Source organism: Pectinophora gossypiella, chromosome 10 (assembly GCF_024362695.1).
Source record: "Pectinophora gossypiella chromosome 10, ilPecGoss1.1, whole genome shotgun sequence".
Taxonomy (NCBI): Eukaryota; Metazoa; Arthropoda; class Insecta; order Lepidoptera; family Gelechiidae; genus Pectinophora; species Pectinophora gossypiella.
Window position 1 is genome coordinate 16559510 of NC_065413.1, and position 18549 is coordinate 16578058.

Sequence of the window (18549 nt, forward strand, 5' to 3'; positions counted from 1 at the left end):
CTTGAAGAAGAAAAAGTACGTTATATATAACTGGAACTTCTCTAACCCCAGGTGTACACAGTAGTGAACACAGAAAGCGGGCAACTGCTAGCGATGAAGGAACTAAACATCGGCGCGGGCGACCGGCGGGCGCTGCAACGGGCGGCTAATGAACTACGGGTGTTGGAGGGCGTCATACACCCGCACCTGGTCAGGTACTACGGCTGCGAGGTGCACAGGGTAAGTAGTCATTAGGGTTATCTTCGTACCAATTACGAGTATTTTTGTACCAATCACGGGTATTTTTGTACCAATCACGGGTATTTTTGTACCAATTACGGGAATGTCCGTACCAATTACGAGTATTTTTGTACCAATCACGGGTATTTTTGTACCAATTACGGGTATTTTTGTGCCAAATACCGATATTTTTGTGTCAATTACGGGTATTTTGTGCCAATTACGGATAATTTTGTGCCAATTACGGGTCTTTTCTATGTTTTATAGTATAGATAGACGTTACGTTCCTAGTGTGTTTAGAAAGTGGCAGTGCGTGTTGAACAAAAAAAAAACTTATTTCTGTAATTAGTGGTGAACATCGTTTTATTATTCCTGTCCCCCAACAGGAGGAGATGCTGATCTTCATGGAGCTCTGTGTGGAGGGTTCCCTGGAAGCCCTAATAGCGACATCGGGCGCGTTGGCAGAACACATGGTGCGGCGATATACCAAGCAGCTAGTTAGCGCGGTGGCGGAGCTACACGCAAGGTCCATCGCGCACCGGGACATTAAGAGTGAGTAGTCTAGGCACTCCTTACAAAGGACATTGCCCAAAATGTATGGTCAAAAAACCCACAGAAGGAGGTTGGAAAGGCCCTAACGCGTATTTTATACGAGAAAAGTAAGTGCGCAATGCAAACAAATGTCAAATAGCAATATTACTTAGATGTGGCCATTTTGGACGACCCTCAGTGGGTAGGCCCGCTACAAGGTGGACCGACGATCTGGTGAAGGTCGCGGGAAGCCGCTGGATGCGGGCAGCGCGGGACTGATCGTCGTGGAGATCTTTGGGGGAGGCCTATTGTAACGAAGCATTTCGGACCAACGAGCCTTGTAGCGACATCTTGTGGTTTCTGACGATATAACATTGTTTTTATATTTTACCCGCAGGAAATCACAGATGGCGCTGCAGGGTTATCGATGGGCCCGAATATTTTTAATTATTTTATTTTCTTCAAAATTTGGTATATTAAAATTATCTGCAACATTTATTTTTGATATATTATAATTATATTGTTTAAATTTTGGGATCAAACAAGTCGATCGATTGTTGTCGTTGATTCGGCGAATTTATGGTTTGGTAGATTTTTTCTAGTTTGGCAATATTGTGGGTTCGTGTGTCAGACTGACAGCTGGCTGAGCTGAGAGACAGGTTATGGAAAGTGGGGACGTCGCGAGAGCGCCGGAGACTCCACTGCCGTAACAATAATGTGGGCAAATTAAAAGCCACGATTTATCGGCGACATCAAGAGCCGATGTCTCGATTTAAATAAACAGCTTAACCGAGATGGTGAGTCCTCGCAATTCTTCGTGCATATTTTTGCACCAACTTTGTGATAACCTCGAGGTCCTTGTTTTCAGCAACATCACTGAAATCCCATCGCCAAAGGTCCAGTGGGTGGGTTTAGGTTTCATCCGAGCGATGCCCAACTATCCCGGATGAACCTGTAAGTTATTTTCTTTGTTTTACACTCGTGAGTTGCATTGCCACGCTGTCAGCTGAACCACATGCTAATCATTGCCATTCCTTGTTGCAGATGGGGTTTTCTTTAAAGTTTAAACGTTTTAAAGTTTTTGTTTTCTTTAAAGTTTTAACGTTTTAATTTTCTAACGTTTTGCAAGTTTAATGTAAGAAGAAGTTTATGATTGGATCAGATGATTTCAACAATGTTTTGTGAATGAAGATTCCTACTGTTTTCTTCTGCGTTGGCAAGTTATTTCAAGCTTCTTTACGGCGGAGCTTGCCTTGGTTGTTTGCACGTGGGAGCTTTTCTTTGTGCGGCGCGCATGTGGATGTGCCGCGCCTCTCCTTTTGTCAACACACCGGATAAGGCCCGGTGAAGGTCTGCGAGGTTGACCGGTGGACGTGCAGCCCGCCAGCTGCGTAACAGTTGGCCCGCTGCGCCGCCATCGTCCAGCACGCCCTGGCCTGAGCCGGCCTCTACTCATCACCTGTACGGTATTCCGGAACGCCTCAGGTAGGCCTGATAGTCGGAGGTCCTCGAGTAAGTGAGGTGCCTACAAGATGGACGGAAAGATATTTTTAAAAACAGTGCTATCTTATGGTCATGTCACAGAGTGATACTTTACCTAACGGCCCACTAGTTTTCTTTGAATTCCATTCTCTAAGTAAAAGATTTTGTTTCAGTGGCGCCCTTCTTGGTGAAATTGTCGCTCTGTACAACCATTTTAGTATATAAGTGGTGTTGGCATAAACTTTAAGAAATTTTTTTGTGAAAACAGTGTATTTTTTTTTTATTATTAAAAGTGATGGGATTTTGTGTGAATTGTTTGTGTTTATGTTGCATCCTAGGTTAAGTTGTGTCTGTTTCTTAGCATAAGTAAGGTTCTAGGCCTCATACAGAGACCTAACTTAAATACTTTTTTTTGTACAATAAGTTTTAAACCCAAATTTAAGACCAAAGTGGTCCAGGGCTTATTGTCATATTTAGTAGCTACTACATTTGTGTTTTCATTATTTATTTAACCTTTTGTATAATTACAGGGTTAAAACCATATTTTGAACATTTATTTGATGCTTACTAGCAAATTTTTTTTTATGAGTATTGAGCTTTTGTTAAAATTTGGACTTAAAATAACTTACCAACAATAAAAGTTTGTTAACATATTTAATTAAAAAAACAATTTCACATTTAAAAACAATTATAATAAATTACTTTCTAGTTTTTTTTTAAATACATTTATAACAGGACATGGTTTGTAATTGGAATTTTGTGACTTAGTTTCATCATCATACTTACTGACAGTTGTGCCGCTGCTTGGCAAACATTTTGCTTATTTGTTTTTTGGAAATAATTTTATAGAACTGTCTGTCAATAACAACTTTATTGAGTAATATTTAGTAGTCAACTTGCTTTACAATCTTTATATATTACAACTTAAAAATAAACATTTACTTCATAGTAAACATAACCTAAAACAAAATTTATATAAAACACTGTTGTTTCTTTTATTGTTTTGAAAGTTAATTACAGGAATAAACTAAGAATTGATGTTGTGTAATAATAACATTTATTTGGTCTATATTTAATGAAAATATTGTACATATTCTAGAAAATAAGTTTTGGAGGCAGACGGGTACATTTTGATATAAATTTACTTAGTTAACTTCAGAACTCTTTTCAAACTTGAAATTATAACTAAGACACAACCATGGATATCCGAACTGTTTGTTTACAATCGCTGCTCCGTGATGAGTTGGTTTATGGAGTGAGTATTCGTGCAGAAGCACCAGCTGATACTGTTCTCAAAATGAAGAAACAGCTTAGGGAGCTGATCGCTGGTTTCTCTGATGAAATACTGGACGATGAGCGGAAGCCACAGGCCGAATTCCCAATTATCACCGAAAAGCTGAAGGAGCTGCAGGCAAAGGTTGATACTGCAGTGAAGTCTAGGGAACGTCATCGCCTTATGCGTGCTAGGGCTTTGTATAATCATCTTCATCACCGTCTTGAGCGTGTAGTATGCACGGAGTCTGTCGATAGGGACATCCAATCGAAGCAGAATGGGAATCTTAAAGCTTGCGGTCACTCATTGGAGAATTTTTCCTTTTCATGGTTAGCATTCAATAACATTTAGAAAACAATTTTGGGGTTACTTGTGTCATTAGGACCTAGTAACAACCTATTTATAACAAACACATATCTTTTTATGTAGTTAAAGACTATTAATTAGTCTTTTGATTTTAAAATAACTAGGTACATTTACCAATAGATTAGAATAGATTTAGTTTTTAGTGTGTTTATGGTGCGCTGATAAGGCCCATACACACTGGCGTCTGCAACGCAGCGTTTTTATGAACGCCCGATATAGCGTTTCATATTTTTATGTTTTTTGTTTAGGCGATTATAGCCAACTATTTAATATAGTTTATTCATGTTGCCCGTGTCAACATTTTTTAGGCATTATAGTAGCCATTTATTAGAAATACATTTATATAGGAAACCTCATTAGGTTAACCATTTTTTTTTTTTCCTTTTTCGACGGAGCGGGTAGTGACTCCTTAAATAAGCCTCTAGCAACTGTTGTTTTGTTTTTTGTCTTTGTTTTTAGAATTGGGGTATCGAGTGACACTAAGAGAGTCGTCAGCTCATCAGGGTTATGAATGTGGGTGACACCCAGTGAAATTGATACTGGGTGCTACTATATGAAAGAAGTGAAAGGTGATCAATGAATGGTGATGAATAACAGGTCGGGGTAATTGTTGTGCTTAGGGTTGTGCTGTTTAGATGTTGGTGTTTGTGCTTCGTTACGTTTTTTTTTTATAAATTGTTGTTGTCTCGTCTTCTGTGACAGATTTTTTTTAAAATTTGATAAAATTTAGCCTGGTTGTGCGCTCCAGGCTCTATGGCTGAGGGCAGCCGTGTTTCTCACCCAGTTCGAAACCTCTCGTGGGTAGGGGGGTATTGTAACGAAGCATTTCGGACCAACGAGCCTTGTAGCGACATCTTGTGGTTTCTGACGATATAACATTGTTTTTATATTTTACCCGCAGGAAATCACAGATGGCGCTGCAGGGTTATCGATGGGCCCGAATATTTTTAATTATTTTATTTTCTTCAAAATTTGGTATATTAAAATTATCTGCAACATTTATTTTTGATATATTATAATTATATTGTTTAAATTTTGGGATCAAACAAGTCGATCGATTGTTGTCGTTGATTCGGCGAATTTATGGTTTGGTAGATTTTTTCTAGTTTGGCAATATTGTGGGTTCGTGTGTCAGACTGACAGCTGGCTGAGCTGAGAGACAGGTTATGGAAAGTGGGGACGTCGCGAGAGCGCCGGAGACTCCACTGCCGTAACAATAATGTGGGCAAATTAAAAGCCACGATTTATCGGCGACATCAAGAGCCGATGTCTCGATTTAAATAAACAGCTTAACCGAGATGGTGAGTCCTCGCAATTCTTCGTGCATATTTTTGCACCAACTTTGTGATAACCTCGAGGTCCTTGTTTTCAGCAACATCACTGAAATCCCATCGCCAAAGGTCCAGTGGGTGGGTTTAGGTTTCATCCGAGCGATGCCCAACTATCCCGGATGAACCTGTAAGTTATTTTCTTTGTTTTACACTCGTGAGTTGCATTGCCACGCTGTCAGCTGAACCACATGCTAATCATTGCCATTCCTTGTTGCAGATGGGGTTTTCTTTAAAGTTTAAACGTTTTAAAGTTTTTGTTTTCTTTAAAGTTTTAACGTTTTAATTTTCTAACGTTTTGCAAGTTTAATGTAAGAAGAAGTTTATGATTGGATCAGATGATTTCAACAATGTTTTGTGAATGAAGATTCCTACTGTTTTCTTCTGCGTTGGCAAGTTATTTCAAGCTTCTTTACGGCGGAGCTTGCCTTGGTTGTTTGCACGTGGGAGCTTTTCTTTGTGCGGCGCGCATGTGGATGTGCCGCGCCTCTCCTTTTGTCAACACACCGGATAAGGCCCGGTGAAGGTCTGCGAGGTTGACCGGTGGACGTGCAGCCCGCCAGCTGCGTAACAGTTGGCCCGCTGCGCCGCCATCGTCCAGCACGCCCTGGCCTGAGCCGGCCTCTACTCATCACCTGTACGGTATTCCGGAACGCCTCAGGTAGGCCTGATAGTCGGAGGTCCTCGAGTAAGTGAGGTGCCTACAGGTGTACGGACAGTGTTTTTAAATATAGTGATATCCCATGGTTGTTACGGAGTGACAATTAACCTGACGGACCAAAGCGCGACCTGTCTCCCTCCATAGGGTTTTTACCTGCCCATGGTTGTACTGTAATAATTATAACTGTAAAATATACATTGTACAAATTCAAAGGGAGTTTTCTTTGTCTCATGCTCGCCGGTCTATAACATCTAGCTGTGCCCTTCAGGTAAACACCACTTTATAAATTTCTGAAACATATCAGTATTATCATAACACCATTTTCCTATTTACCTACCTTTTATATAGGTAGTCAAAAATCTTTTGTTTCACTATGCCCAACAGTGGCCGTCGTACGGCTGATGATGATGATGATGATGATGATGATGTGGCCATTTTAACCTCCCAGTTGCCGCCGGTTCAACCCCACTCTCTTTTACTACTGCTGCTGCAAATAGATAACTACGACAACTCTGCTTCTCAAATTCCATAGCCACTTTACCGGTAATGTATATTTTATGATGCTACAATTTTATCTTCACTTTTCGTAAGATACTGCATACAAAAGTGTTTTTTTTTATTTTTTGAAAAGCCGACCATACTAAGGTTTTTAACGTTCCTGTGATAAGGAGGGATCGTCTTGAATGAGAGTCGATATTTGTTTTTTGCTCTGCAGATTATAATATAATGTACAAGGCGACCTTTTCTATCCTTATATACATACTAGTGATGTGCCGGATCGTTAAAAATGTATATCCGCGGATACGGATCTGAATACGGATATTTAGTGTAAAGATCCGCGGATACGGATACGGATACGGATCTTTATTTTCTTAAACAAAAAGATTCAAGTTTTAGTTATTTCATTGTTATAAAAGTGATATTTTATCTTGCTTTCATAATAAAGATCTATCTATCTAAATGTTTGCAATATAAAGGTGCCAAATATTTGATTTTAAGAAATAAAAACAATCTGAATGGAATTTTATAGCCTTTTTATTTAATAATTCTACTTAATCTCCTGAAAAAGATCCGTAAAAGATTCGCGTGAAAAGTAACGGACACGGATACGGATACGGATTTTTATTTTATCTCGGATATCCGCGGATACGGATATTCGGAACATCACTAATGTGTGTCGTAGATTTTACCTAAATAAACTTTTTTATTATTATTATTATTACATACTGTCGCGGAGCTCCGTGTGTCGTAAAGTTTGCGGACTAGTGGAGTGCAAAGTTGAAGTATGAACTATTTGCTCATACTTGTTTGGCGCGCGTTTTACGCTTACTTGGCCCATCCAACCTTTTCTATTCCGTGAAAATACCCAAAGTCGATTTTACCGGATCACGACGCCAACCGATTAGTTCAAATCAGTGAAGGTGACACTGATTGAATCCATTAGGTTTAGAAGTTATGTAACAATATACTCAAAATGTGTGGACGCCATAATTATATTATGTTCAGGCGAAAATTCCGGTCTATCGTGAAAGACAGCCGTGAAAAATTTAATTTTCCTAATTAAATTCTTTTACATTTTCTTTACTTAAATCAGAAATCATTTATTCGCTTAGCATAGATAGGTACAAAGTCACAAAATGGTATAAGTCAGTGTCACAGAATCTCTATCCTGCTAATTATTATTAGCATGCAAATATTAAGAGTTCAAAAATTCCCTTATACTATAAAAAACTATTAGTAATTAGTCATTCGCGTAAACGTTTTTCTGTTAATATTTGCAGGTGGCAACATCTTCCTCACTAACGAAGGTCATTGTCTGAAGCTGGGCGACTTCGGTTGCGCTGTGAAGATACGAGCCCACACCACCGCCGCTGGGGAACTTATGGGACATGTCGGCACGCAAGGTACCTGCTATGGAGTAACTTCTTATCGTGTGGGTTGTGAGGTGGAATACCAACCTCATCAACCATAGTGTCAAGGTTATCACTGAGCCGCCAAAGGCCCCTGACATGGCTCATGTAACGACTACATACTTACATCAGTAAATAGTAACCGGGACCAACGGTTTAACGTGCCTTCCGATCGGATCATCTTACTTTCGGACAATCAGGTGATCAGCCTGTAATGTCCTAACCAAACTAGGGATCACAAAGTGATTTTTGTGATATGTCCCCACCGGGATTCGAACCCGGGGCCTCCGGATCGTGAGCCCAACGCTCAACTACTGGACCACGGAGGCCGTTATGGAGTAACTAATATACTATGTAAAAAGGGTCCCTTGCCATACTAAGAATGTTGCCGCTAAAGCGCGCGCAAATGAAGCGCCAGTGGCGAGCATTTGTACTAACTGTCACAGTGTTCGTAATGATACGACTCCGCCACTAGATGGCACTTATTTCCATATGTCAGGTTATAGCCTCATATCCACTAGGCAACATTTAACGCAACAGGTAATGCTCAACATGCACGGCAACATTGCACAACAGTGCGTGACGTTGCCAGCTGAAGCTTGTTGCGCGGCTTGTTTGTTTAGAAAGCATCGTTAGTTGGGTATCAATTGTTGTCAAGTGGAGACGTGACGCTCTACAACACTAGTTCTTCTAGCGACATGTTGTCGTAGACGGATGTGTAGTAAACGCATAGACAGACAACTTTGTTAAACATAAGTTCCGCCCAACTTTCAACACGTTGGGCAATATGTTGCGCGTAAAATATTTCCAAATGGTAACGCTGCTTATACGGTTGACGACATCACGAAATAGCGTAATATATACTACGGTTCCTACCCATACTACAAAAGAGAGCGTCTGTGGCGAACATTGGCGCTAAATCTAAATAGTATGGACATGATGATGATGTTGATGATGAAATGGAATTCTGTAATTAAAACACACAATAACGGGTTCTTACCGCGTTTAAAGTAAGGATATGAGACTCCCGATATTTCGACTCTATTGCAAGTGCCATGATCACGGGATGACTGAAGGGATCTCATATCCCTGCTTTAAGGTGATTCGTTTTCCATACAAAAGTTGATGCAGTGCTACAGGAAAACGGATAGAGGAATATTGTTATAAAACCGATAAATAGTAATATTTTGGTGTATTATTTTCGCAAACTAACAAAAATTTTGGATCCGAATACGAGAAGTACCATATTTCAGACCCTCAATTTTGATCAATTCTACATTTGTAGTGGTGCAGATTACAGTGTATTTGCTGAGCGTGTAGTGGTGTCAATGTTAGTTTGTGTGCGTGATAGTTTTTTTTCTCTAAAGGCTTTGACTACTTGACAAGTGTAATTAGAATGTCAGTGACAATTTATAAAGAGATTTTGTATGAATAAATAAAAACTAAAAATACTACAATCTGAGAAAAGGAATATTGGAAAAATATTTTTGTTTTAACGCATATTATTTAAACATTTTTAAATAATGGGTAAGTACCGTGTTTTAAAAGAGGACATATATTATAATAAAAAATCAATACATAAAATGAAATGGCTGTATGGGCATAGTTCATTTTGCCTTACCCTTCGGGGAAAACCAAATCAAAAAAAAAAATTGTTGCATTTGCCGGCCTAAATAGTAGTCATTTATAATTAATTGTTTTTCCATCCAACATACAGATTTATTTATATTCTCTTTGCCGCGGACTTTTTGGTGGGACCGGGAATGGGAAGGTTGCTTTCTTCATTGAATAATCTAAATAATCAATACGAAGTGGTGTTTTGTGGTTAATGATCACATTAAGTTAGTCGGAAAACATTCCCGATAGTATTATTAAATCGGAATCTTCAATAAACAAAGTGTACCTATCTATTTTCGCTTTGCGCCAACAAGCCGCTTACTTCGTTTGGGGTTCGGAGTAGGAGTCTGCTCCGAGGGTGGGGGCTTAGGTTTCATCATTTCATTAATCATCATCAAGAAAAAAAAACACAAGACATGGCTGTATGGGCATAGTTCCCTTTGCCTTGCCCTTTGGGAAAAAAAATAAGATAAATTTTGAAATTCTTATGTATAATAAACAAACATCACAGACATCATGACAGATCTAAAACTAACGAAAATCTTTTTTCTATTTGACTTATTTATGAATTTTAATCAAGAAAACGTGATAATAAGTTCGACAGCAACCAGTTCAGGTCCCCGAAACAGCCCATTTCAGGCCGCGTATATATGGAAATACTACTTCAATACGTCCCAGCCTCGTCTTTTTTTAACGTCCTCGTTAAAAAAAGACGTCCTAACCTGAACTAACTAACCTAACAATAAACACCACGCGTAAATATAAGTCCAGAAATGCGCTGCAAGTCGTCTGGACTGGGCGCGAAAACAACATAGAATTCGATTAGCTGCTAAGTGTCCCGCATGCTATAACCAGCTGTCACTGACATACGTATGAAGTCCCGCGGATTTTATTGGAACTAAATGACAAGTCATAACAATTATATGCGGATACTGCGACATCAGCGCCGTGCTTGCGGGACGTCCTAAAGCGCTATTACATCTTTCAAACGCGATGCGTCAAAGTTTGAACCGACGCAATTTAGGAAAAATCTACCTTATTATTACTGTACTGTGATCGTTATTTGTAAAATCATACAATACATATACACAATTCTTTATACACAATATAATTATTATGACATATTGTGGACTTTTCGGTAGACCTACAAAAAAGGAACAATTCAATCATACATTGTTTTGTTATATCTCAATGGGCTCAGGCAGCGTTTTCGCCGAAAGCTCCAAGTCGGCTATATTTGTAACGATAATTATGTTTGACATTCATCATCATTTTTGAACCATTTTATACAAAAAAAAATACTTGTATAAATTATATACCCTAAAGCACGCCCATGAATCACTCTACTCATTGGTGAATACCGTATGAAAATCGGTTCAGTAGTTTTTTAGTTAGCCGCATGTTCACTGATGCGATTAATGCCTGTTAGAAATTTACAAAATAAAAAATACGGAAATTACGGAAGGTACTTTAGTGCAAAGTACATTATTGTATAATTATAATATTATTGGTAAAAGTGATACTTTTTGAAAATTCCGTAACAAATAGACGGGTTCGCCAAATTCAATTGTAAAAAAAAATACAAAAAGTAAAAACAATTAAAACATGCACTTGGGTTTGAACCGTGAAACTTAAGAATGGCGGCGACTGCTTTACCAAATGCGCCATTTAGAAGTTACAAGTAGACTTCAAATTATGCATCTCTTTTAATAGCTAACCTAGTTCGCATGTGTGGGTGACAGCTTCGTGTTTGTACACAAATTGAAATGACACCAACTTTTGATGCAATGTTTTAATATGATATCTGCGGTAAATACTTTAAAATTGTAGCTTAACTTAAATATAATGTATGTAAGATTTCGCCACCTAACATTTCACTGGGTCAGAACTCAACACTAAACGAATAAATGGAAAAAAATACGAAAACTGCAGAAGTAACGCCATCTGCTGACGCAGCGTTACCTAGCTGACTGAAATGCATCACCTTAAACGCTTACCCCGGTGGTAAGTAGGCGTGAGTTTATGTATGTATGTATGGTAATAATCACCAACGACTAACCTGTAGTTTATTTGTCTATAAAAATATTAATTATTGACCTCATCAACCCTGGTGGCAGGATTGTTATTGAGCCGCCAAAGGTCCCTGACTTGGCTCAAGTAACGACTACATATTTATTAAATGGACTGACTAATATCTCAGTAAATAGTTGCCTTCCGAATCATGGAAACATCTTATTTTTCGGACATGGTTGACTGGTGATTACAGCCAGTAATGTCCTGATCGAACTAGAGACAATCTCACAGAACGTTTTTTTTTTCTTAACGTAAATCGGGACTCGAGCAAAGGACCTCTGGTTGGGCGGGTGTAAAAACAAAATATTAATGGACTGAATATGCGGTTACGATAAATTCGAAATTCAACTGGTATGTCACGCTGGTGGACTAGTGCAAACTGCTGTGGATATGGAACAAATGAAATACAGTTTGCAAGGGTAAGGAAAGGCACAGTACCTGGTGGCGGCGCGTCTGACCTCAGCCGGCGGGTTCATAAAACACTGATTGATGATAATACACTTCGATCAAGCACACAAACGACACAGTGCGGCGAGGTAAACCTTATAACAGCGAATTTGTCGAATTAATCACCAGGACATGTCCTTTTACGCGAAATTTGAGTTTTATTTTACCAGCGCGTGCGTGTTGACAAGGGATTTTTCGCCATCTTCTTTTTCTTTACTAGCGCCTCCAAGCGACGAAACGCGGAACTATCGCGTTATCTTCCTTCTCGTTCGCGCAGAGACGATAGGTATGTGCGGGAAAAGGATGGGAACAGGAAGTGGCGCGAACATACCAATCAAATTTCAAACATATAATAATTATGGCGCAACCAACCTCCATAATATAAATTGAAACTTGTTCTGTTTGTCAGCATACATGGCCCCGGAGGTGTTCATGAAGCCGACAGGTCACGGTCGCGCCGCCGACATCTGGTCGCTCGGGTGCGTAGTCACTGAGATGGCTTCAGGGAAGGTAAACAAATACTTCTTAACTTGTTAATGGTACTAGTAAAGTTTTTTCAGTGAAATACGATTGCACGAATATGGTATTTAAATGACTTTTATTTTAATAGCATTCACCTGCTTAGCGAAATTTACAAAAGGAAAATTAATTCGAAAAAGTTTCTGACTCGGACGAGACTCCTCCTGTCCATATAAAATTCTCTTGGATCTATGTATCGTCATTAGGCCAATATAACCTGGCGGCATTTTTTCCATTTAATTTTCTCTTTGTGAATAGGGTATTTGACTGGGTCATAAATTATAAAATGTTAAGAAATAGAAGCCAGTCTAAGATGACTGAAAATCAATCTCATTTTACTTTTCGACTTAATGTATAATAATATGGTTATACGCACGAGAGCCATGGCTGTATATTTAGACTCTTTTATCTACAAACTGGTGAGCAAAACCGCTCGGTGACAAGATCAAGCAGTTGCTAACTAAGGTAGTTGTAAAGGTCCAAATGAGCAAATACTTGGGCAGAGGGGAACGCCTGCGGATGACTCCTTTCCAGTCTTGCTCTAAGGTTTCAGCCCATATTACTTCATCGCCCGTATAATCTATGCGGACCATTGTGCCCAGCAGTTGAAAGTACACATATATGCTATTTATGGGTATTATATAACGTCTCCAACATGATCTACTCTGAACCGGCGTGCGTGTATGAAGCGATTGATGAATGTGGAGGAAGGAAGAGGAGTGTGTCAGGATCTAAGCAAAGGAATTCTATAGTCTCTGCTTACCCCGGTGTGAAATAGGCGTGAGTTTATGTATATATGTATGTCTACAACATGTACATTTTCCACAGCGGCCGTTCTCAGAATACGACAGTAACGTCCAAATAATGTTCGTGGTGGGCATGGGCGGGCGGCCCGCCATACCCGACTGCTTGTCCGAGGAGGGCCAGCAGTTCTGCGCGGCGTGCCTCACGCACGAGCCCGAGCAACGCCCGCCGGCGCAGACGCTCAGCTTGCATCACTTCCTCAAGGTCAGTGTTATTGTTACATCACTTCAAGGTCAGCTTTATTGTTACATCACTTCTTCAAGGTCAGTGTTATTGTTACATCACTTCCTCAAGGTCAGTGTTATTGTTACGTCACTTCAAGGTCAGCTTTATTGTTACATTACTTCTTCAAGGTCAGTGTTATTGTTACATCACTTCCTCAAGGTCAGTGTTATTGTTACATCACTTCGAGGTCAGCGTTATTGTTACATCACTTCCTCAAGGTCAGTGTGAATGTTACATCACTTCCTCAAAGTCAGTGTTATTGTTATATCACTACTTCAAGGTCAGTGTTATTGTTACATCACTACAAGGTCAGTGCTATTGTTACATCACTTCGAGGTCAGCGTTATTGTTACATCACTTCCTCAAGGTCAGTGTGAATGTTACATCACTTCCTCAAAGTCAGTGTTATTGTTATATCACTACTTCAAGGTCAGTGTTATTGTTACATCACTACAAGGTCAGTGCTATTGTTACATCACTTCAAGGTCAGTGTTATGGTTACATCACTACTTCAAGGTCAGTGTTATTGTTACATCACTACAAGGTCAGTGCTATTGTTACATCACTTCAAGGTCAGTGTTATTGTTACATCACTTCCTCAAGGTTCGCGAAGCCCTGTGCGCAAGCTGTGCCGTGTGTATAGTAAATAAATTCGTTTCTTCTTGGACTCATTGAGTTTCCTTCAAATCCCGGAATTCACTTCCGTAACATTCCACAAGGTCAGTGTGAATGTTACGTCGCTTCCTCAAAGTCATATGTTTTTATCATACAGATTGGCTTATATAAATTATACTATTTTAGTACATTAACAAGTCAAATTCTCTACAAAAAAGATAATAATGCTATAATAATGTATTTATTATGTATTATATTTAATTTCAGTTGCAATCGGACGACGATTGTAAATGCGAGCCCGCCTTCTTGATCACGTGACCTTCGAACGACTGACAAGTCTTGGATACATCGATCAACGACCGCTTTGTAAGTTAGGAAGATAGAGGGGACAGGCCTCCCCTCATATAGGACGGATTATGGACCATCCACTGCAGGTTGGTGGAGACATTTACGAAAGTACGTATCATTGGGTAGTTTCCTTTTAGTCAAATTAGTTACTTTACGTAAAGAGCCGTGGTTGCCCAGTTGGTAAAACGCTTGCCTCTCACTTTGAGGTCGCAGGTTCCAATCCAGCACAGGCCTTAACTAATGATTGTCAAATCTACCCTGTTGAACATTGATTTACCACTACCGTAGATAAACGCTTGGTACAAAAATGCGGCCAAAACTTGGCGCTTGTTTAACTATACATTCGTACACAGCGGTATATACATTCTATAAAATAGTGTCAAATTAAGAAAGTACGCATCGTCTTATTACGTATATTAGCGCGTGGTGCTTCGTAACGCGGTCGGGTTATACTGCGACTCGGAGTATTTGTTTTAGTGTATTTAAAACTAAAATTATAATAGCGACTCAGCAAGGCAAGGTGGATGGCCTAGGGTTAATTTTATTTGAAATTTTATACCTGTCATTTTCTTATCCGCCGATAAGGAAAGGCACGGATAATTGACGGCTGTTAAGTTTTAAATGAATGAAAAACCCGGTGAATCAGACAGGTATCTCGCTGGTATGCAACCCGTTTGACGTGTGATATCAACTTAATTCTGTCGGGTTATTGACCAATATAGAATTTTTAGAGGGTTGTTTTAGATATGTGCCTAAAATTGACGTGTATTGTATAAATTTTATGCCTGTCACCTTGTCGGCGGATAAAAAAGACAGGTATAACTTAAAACAAAATTAGATGGTGTTTACAGAAATTAAATAAATCATTATCAAATATCTGATACTTTTAGATAACTTGTTATGTTGTTAATGGTAAAATTTGAATGAAATTCATAATTAACTAATTAAATACAGGGTGTTAGTGACATCGTAAGGAAAACTTTGAGGGGTGATTGATGCCATGATTGTGAGATGATATCAAGTGAAATTTTCCGTCGCAAAAGTATGGATCTGAAAATAATAAAAAAAAACACAAAAAATTTCATGAATATTCAGACTGAAAATTCCACTTGATATCAACTAAGAATCATGGTCTGAACCAACCCCCTCAGTATTCGTTACGATGTCACTTACACCCCGCACAAGTACATACGGTAGCCATACAAGTAGGTATGGGTGTTAGTGACATCGTAACAAATACTGAGAGGGATGACTCAGCTGATTATTCTGAGTTAATATCAAGTGGAATTTTCCATCGCAAAAGTATAGAATTGAAAATAATTAAAAAAAACTAAAAAAAATCATGAATTTTGCGACGAAAAATTCCACCTGATATTAACTCAGAATCAGGGTCTGAATCATCCCCCTGAGTATTCGTTACGATGTCACTAACACCCTGTATATTTAGACTTACGTATGTAAGAGAGGCCTATGGCGGCTTAATAATAACCCTGACACCAGGGTTGATGAGTTCCGTTATCGACCTTAACCCACACGAAAGAAGAATATATTATTGTATTGTTTCAAATGTGCCATTGAAAACTGGCCATATAATAAAAATGCATATTTTTTTATTCATACAAAATATGTATTAAAATGCATGCATGCATTTAGTATTTATTGATATAATATGCACCAGTTAAATATTGTATTGAAATTCATCACCAGCCCATTAACGTCCCCACTGCTGGGGCACGGGCCTTCCCTATGGATGGATAGGGAGATCGGGCCTTAAACCACCACGCGGGCCCAGTGCGGATTGGTGGTTATTAACGACTGCTAATGCAGCCGGGACCTGCGGCTTAACGTGCCTTCCGAAGCACGGAGGAGCTCGAGATGAAAACTTTTTTTTTTTTGTGGTCACCCATCCTGTGACCGGCCTTTGCGAAAGTTGCTTAACTTCAACAATCGCAGACCGAGCGCGTTTACCGCTGCGCCACCGAGCTCCTCAAATTCAAATTGAATCAAATTGAAATTACAACCTGTAATCTCTATCTGTATCTGTAGGATGTGTAGCACTGTTGAGTTTTTCTAAATTTTGACAGTTCTCCATATTGTCCAGCTAGAATTCTTGTTAAATTGATGTAAAACGTGGAGCAACGTGGAACGTATCCCACCTGAAGGATGAGTTACGAGAAGGAAAACAGCCGTCAGTTGGAAAAAGGCAGTTTTTATTAAAAGTAAGTTTTTCTACGTTTTCTTCTTTCCGATCTTTAGCACAAAAAAACGCTTTGAAAACTATAACCAAAATAATAATGTGTCTATTTACTCAAATAGTATGGGGAACTGTAAAAATTTAAGAACACTCATCAGTAGCGACACCTAATGGGAGAAAATATGTAGTTTTTAGGGTTCCGTAGCCTAATGGCAAAAAACGGAACCCTTATTATCCTCATTGGTATACTTAAAATAATCTTATAAATTGTACCTATAATAATTAACGGTTAGATGAAATTAAATTGTGATGAATTGTGAACAAGCTATTCTAAATATTTATTCTAATACTGTTTATATTGTCATAAGCTGTTACAATAGCGAATACTAGATCTAAATATTGCAGCTAGAAAATATTTTTTACTAGGTATATCATATTTGTTAAGTAGTACAGGTAAATCAATCTATGGCCAGTATCGAATGTCTATGGCCAGTATCGAATGTCTATGGCCATTATCGAGTGTCTATGGCCAGTATCGAATGTCTATGGCCATTATCGAGTGTCTATAGCCAGTATCGAATGTTTATGGCCAGTATCAAATATCAATGGCCGGTATCAGGTATTTTCATAGTGTTGTAATCTTGGGACTTTGGCATCGAGCAGATATTAGTGGCCTTAAAATGTTACTATATTTTATTGTTGAAGGTTATTATGTACACCAAGTATGTTGGTATATTGTCATAGTATTTTTTTAGTTACTTTTTAAAGTCAAAAGTAAGTATTTTTAAGTTACGTGTATTATGTAATTTTCGAATCCCAGCGACTCCCTGCTTACAACCAACATTTCAGCGAGTGTATAAATATTGTATTTGGATTTAAATATTTTCCCGAGAAATGCGTTTCGGAGGTATGTGACCTAACACGTATTGGGCAGTCGCTTCTGTGAAAACAGGACCTGTCAAATTTTTAGATAAGCGGTCTCCGTGAAGAACGGGGTAATGGTAGGGAGATGATGATGGATTTAAGTATATTTTCGTCCAAATTAAGTATCTTATGTGATTTATGTAATACAAAGTATTTTATGAAAATAATTATGTATATCAATTTTATGCATTTACTTATTGAATATTAAGTTAAGTGAAGCATTTAATGCAATTTTATCTGTAAACGGAGTACGTATAGTGAATGTTATAGTCATAATATTATTGTTGTATAGAATATTATTATCTCATGCAATGGAAATGGTTTTAAATAAGATCTATACTGAATAAGAATGAAAATAAAATTGGTACTTATACTCAAGAGCATGGTATTTTATTATTTATACCTAATTAATAACATAATATTTAACTTAAGTACACATATTCGTCCCACAGAAACGGAGAAAAGCGCGCTAAAAAAATAAAAAGAAAGACAAAGTATAGCATTTCATGTCATCATCACCAGCCCATTAACGTCCCCACTGCTGGGGCACGGGCTTTCCCTATGGATGGATAGGGAGATCGGGCCTTAAACCACCAGTGCGGATTGGTAGTTATTAACGACTTCTAATGCAGCCGGGACCAACGGCTTAACGTGTCTTCCGAAGCACGGAGGAGCTCGAGATGAAAACTTTTTTTTTGTGGTCACCCATCCTATGACCGACCTCTGCGAAAGTTGCTTTACTTCAACAATCGCAGACCGAGCGCGTTTACCGCTGCGCCACCGAGCTCCTCAGCATTTCATGTAACCAGTAATATTCCCAAAGTTGGTATGTTTCTGTAATAGTAAGGATACTATTAAAGAGTTTTTACAACAGCCAATATCCTTATTGGCTGCATATTTCAAATTGTTCTTTCCTATACTCTGATCGTATCTGCCTTTTTACATAACTTTCCTAAAAACCAAGTCCCAAACCAAGTCTAAAATTGACGTGTCCATACATTTTATGCCTGTCG

The 18549-nt window shown here is 38.7% G+C and overlaps 1 protein-coding gene across 2 annotated transcripts in view; it reads left to right on the forward strand.

Moving 5' to 3' along the window:
- The window catches only part of LOC126369926 (mitogen-activated protein kinase kinase kinase 4), a 57175-nt gene extending 39259 nt beyond the window's left edge, over positions 1-17916 (forward strand). For both annotated transcript variants that reach the window (XM_050014519.1, XM_050014520.1), the window contains 6 exons: positions 52-219; positions 606-771; positions 7642-7764; positions 12317-12417; positions 13255-13434; positions 14338-17916. In XM_050014519.1, coding sequence (XP_049870476.1) covers positions 52-219; positions 606-771; positions 7642-7764; positions 12317-12417; positions 13255-13434; positions 14338-14388 — 789 coding nt within the window. In that variant the 3' untranslated portion in view covers positions 14389-17916. The remainder of the gene's footprint in view (positions 1-51; positions 220-605; positions 772-7641; positions 7765-12316; positions 12418-13254; positions 13435-14337) is intronic.
- Positions 17917-18549: the final 633 nt, after the last annotated feature.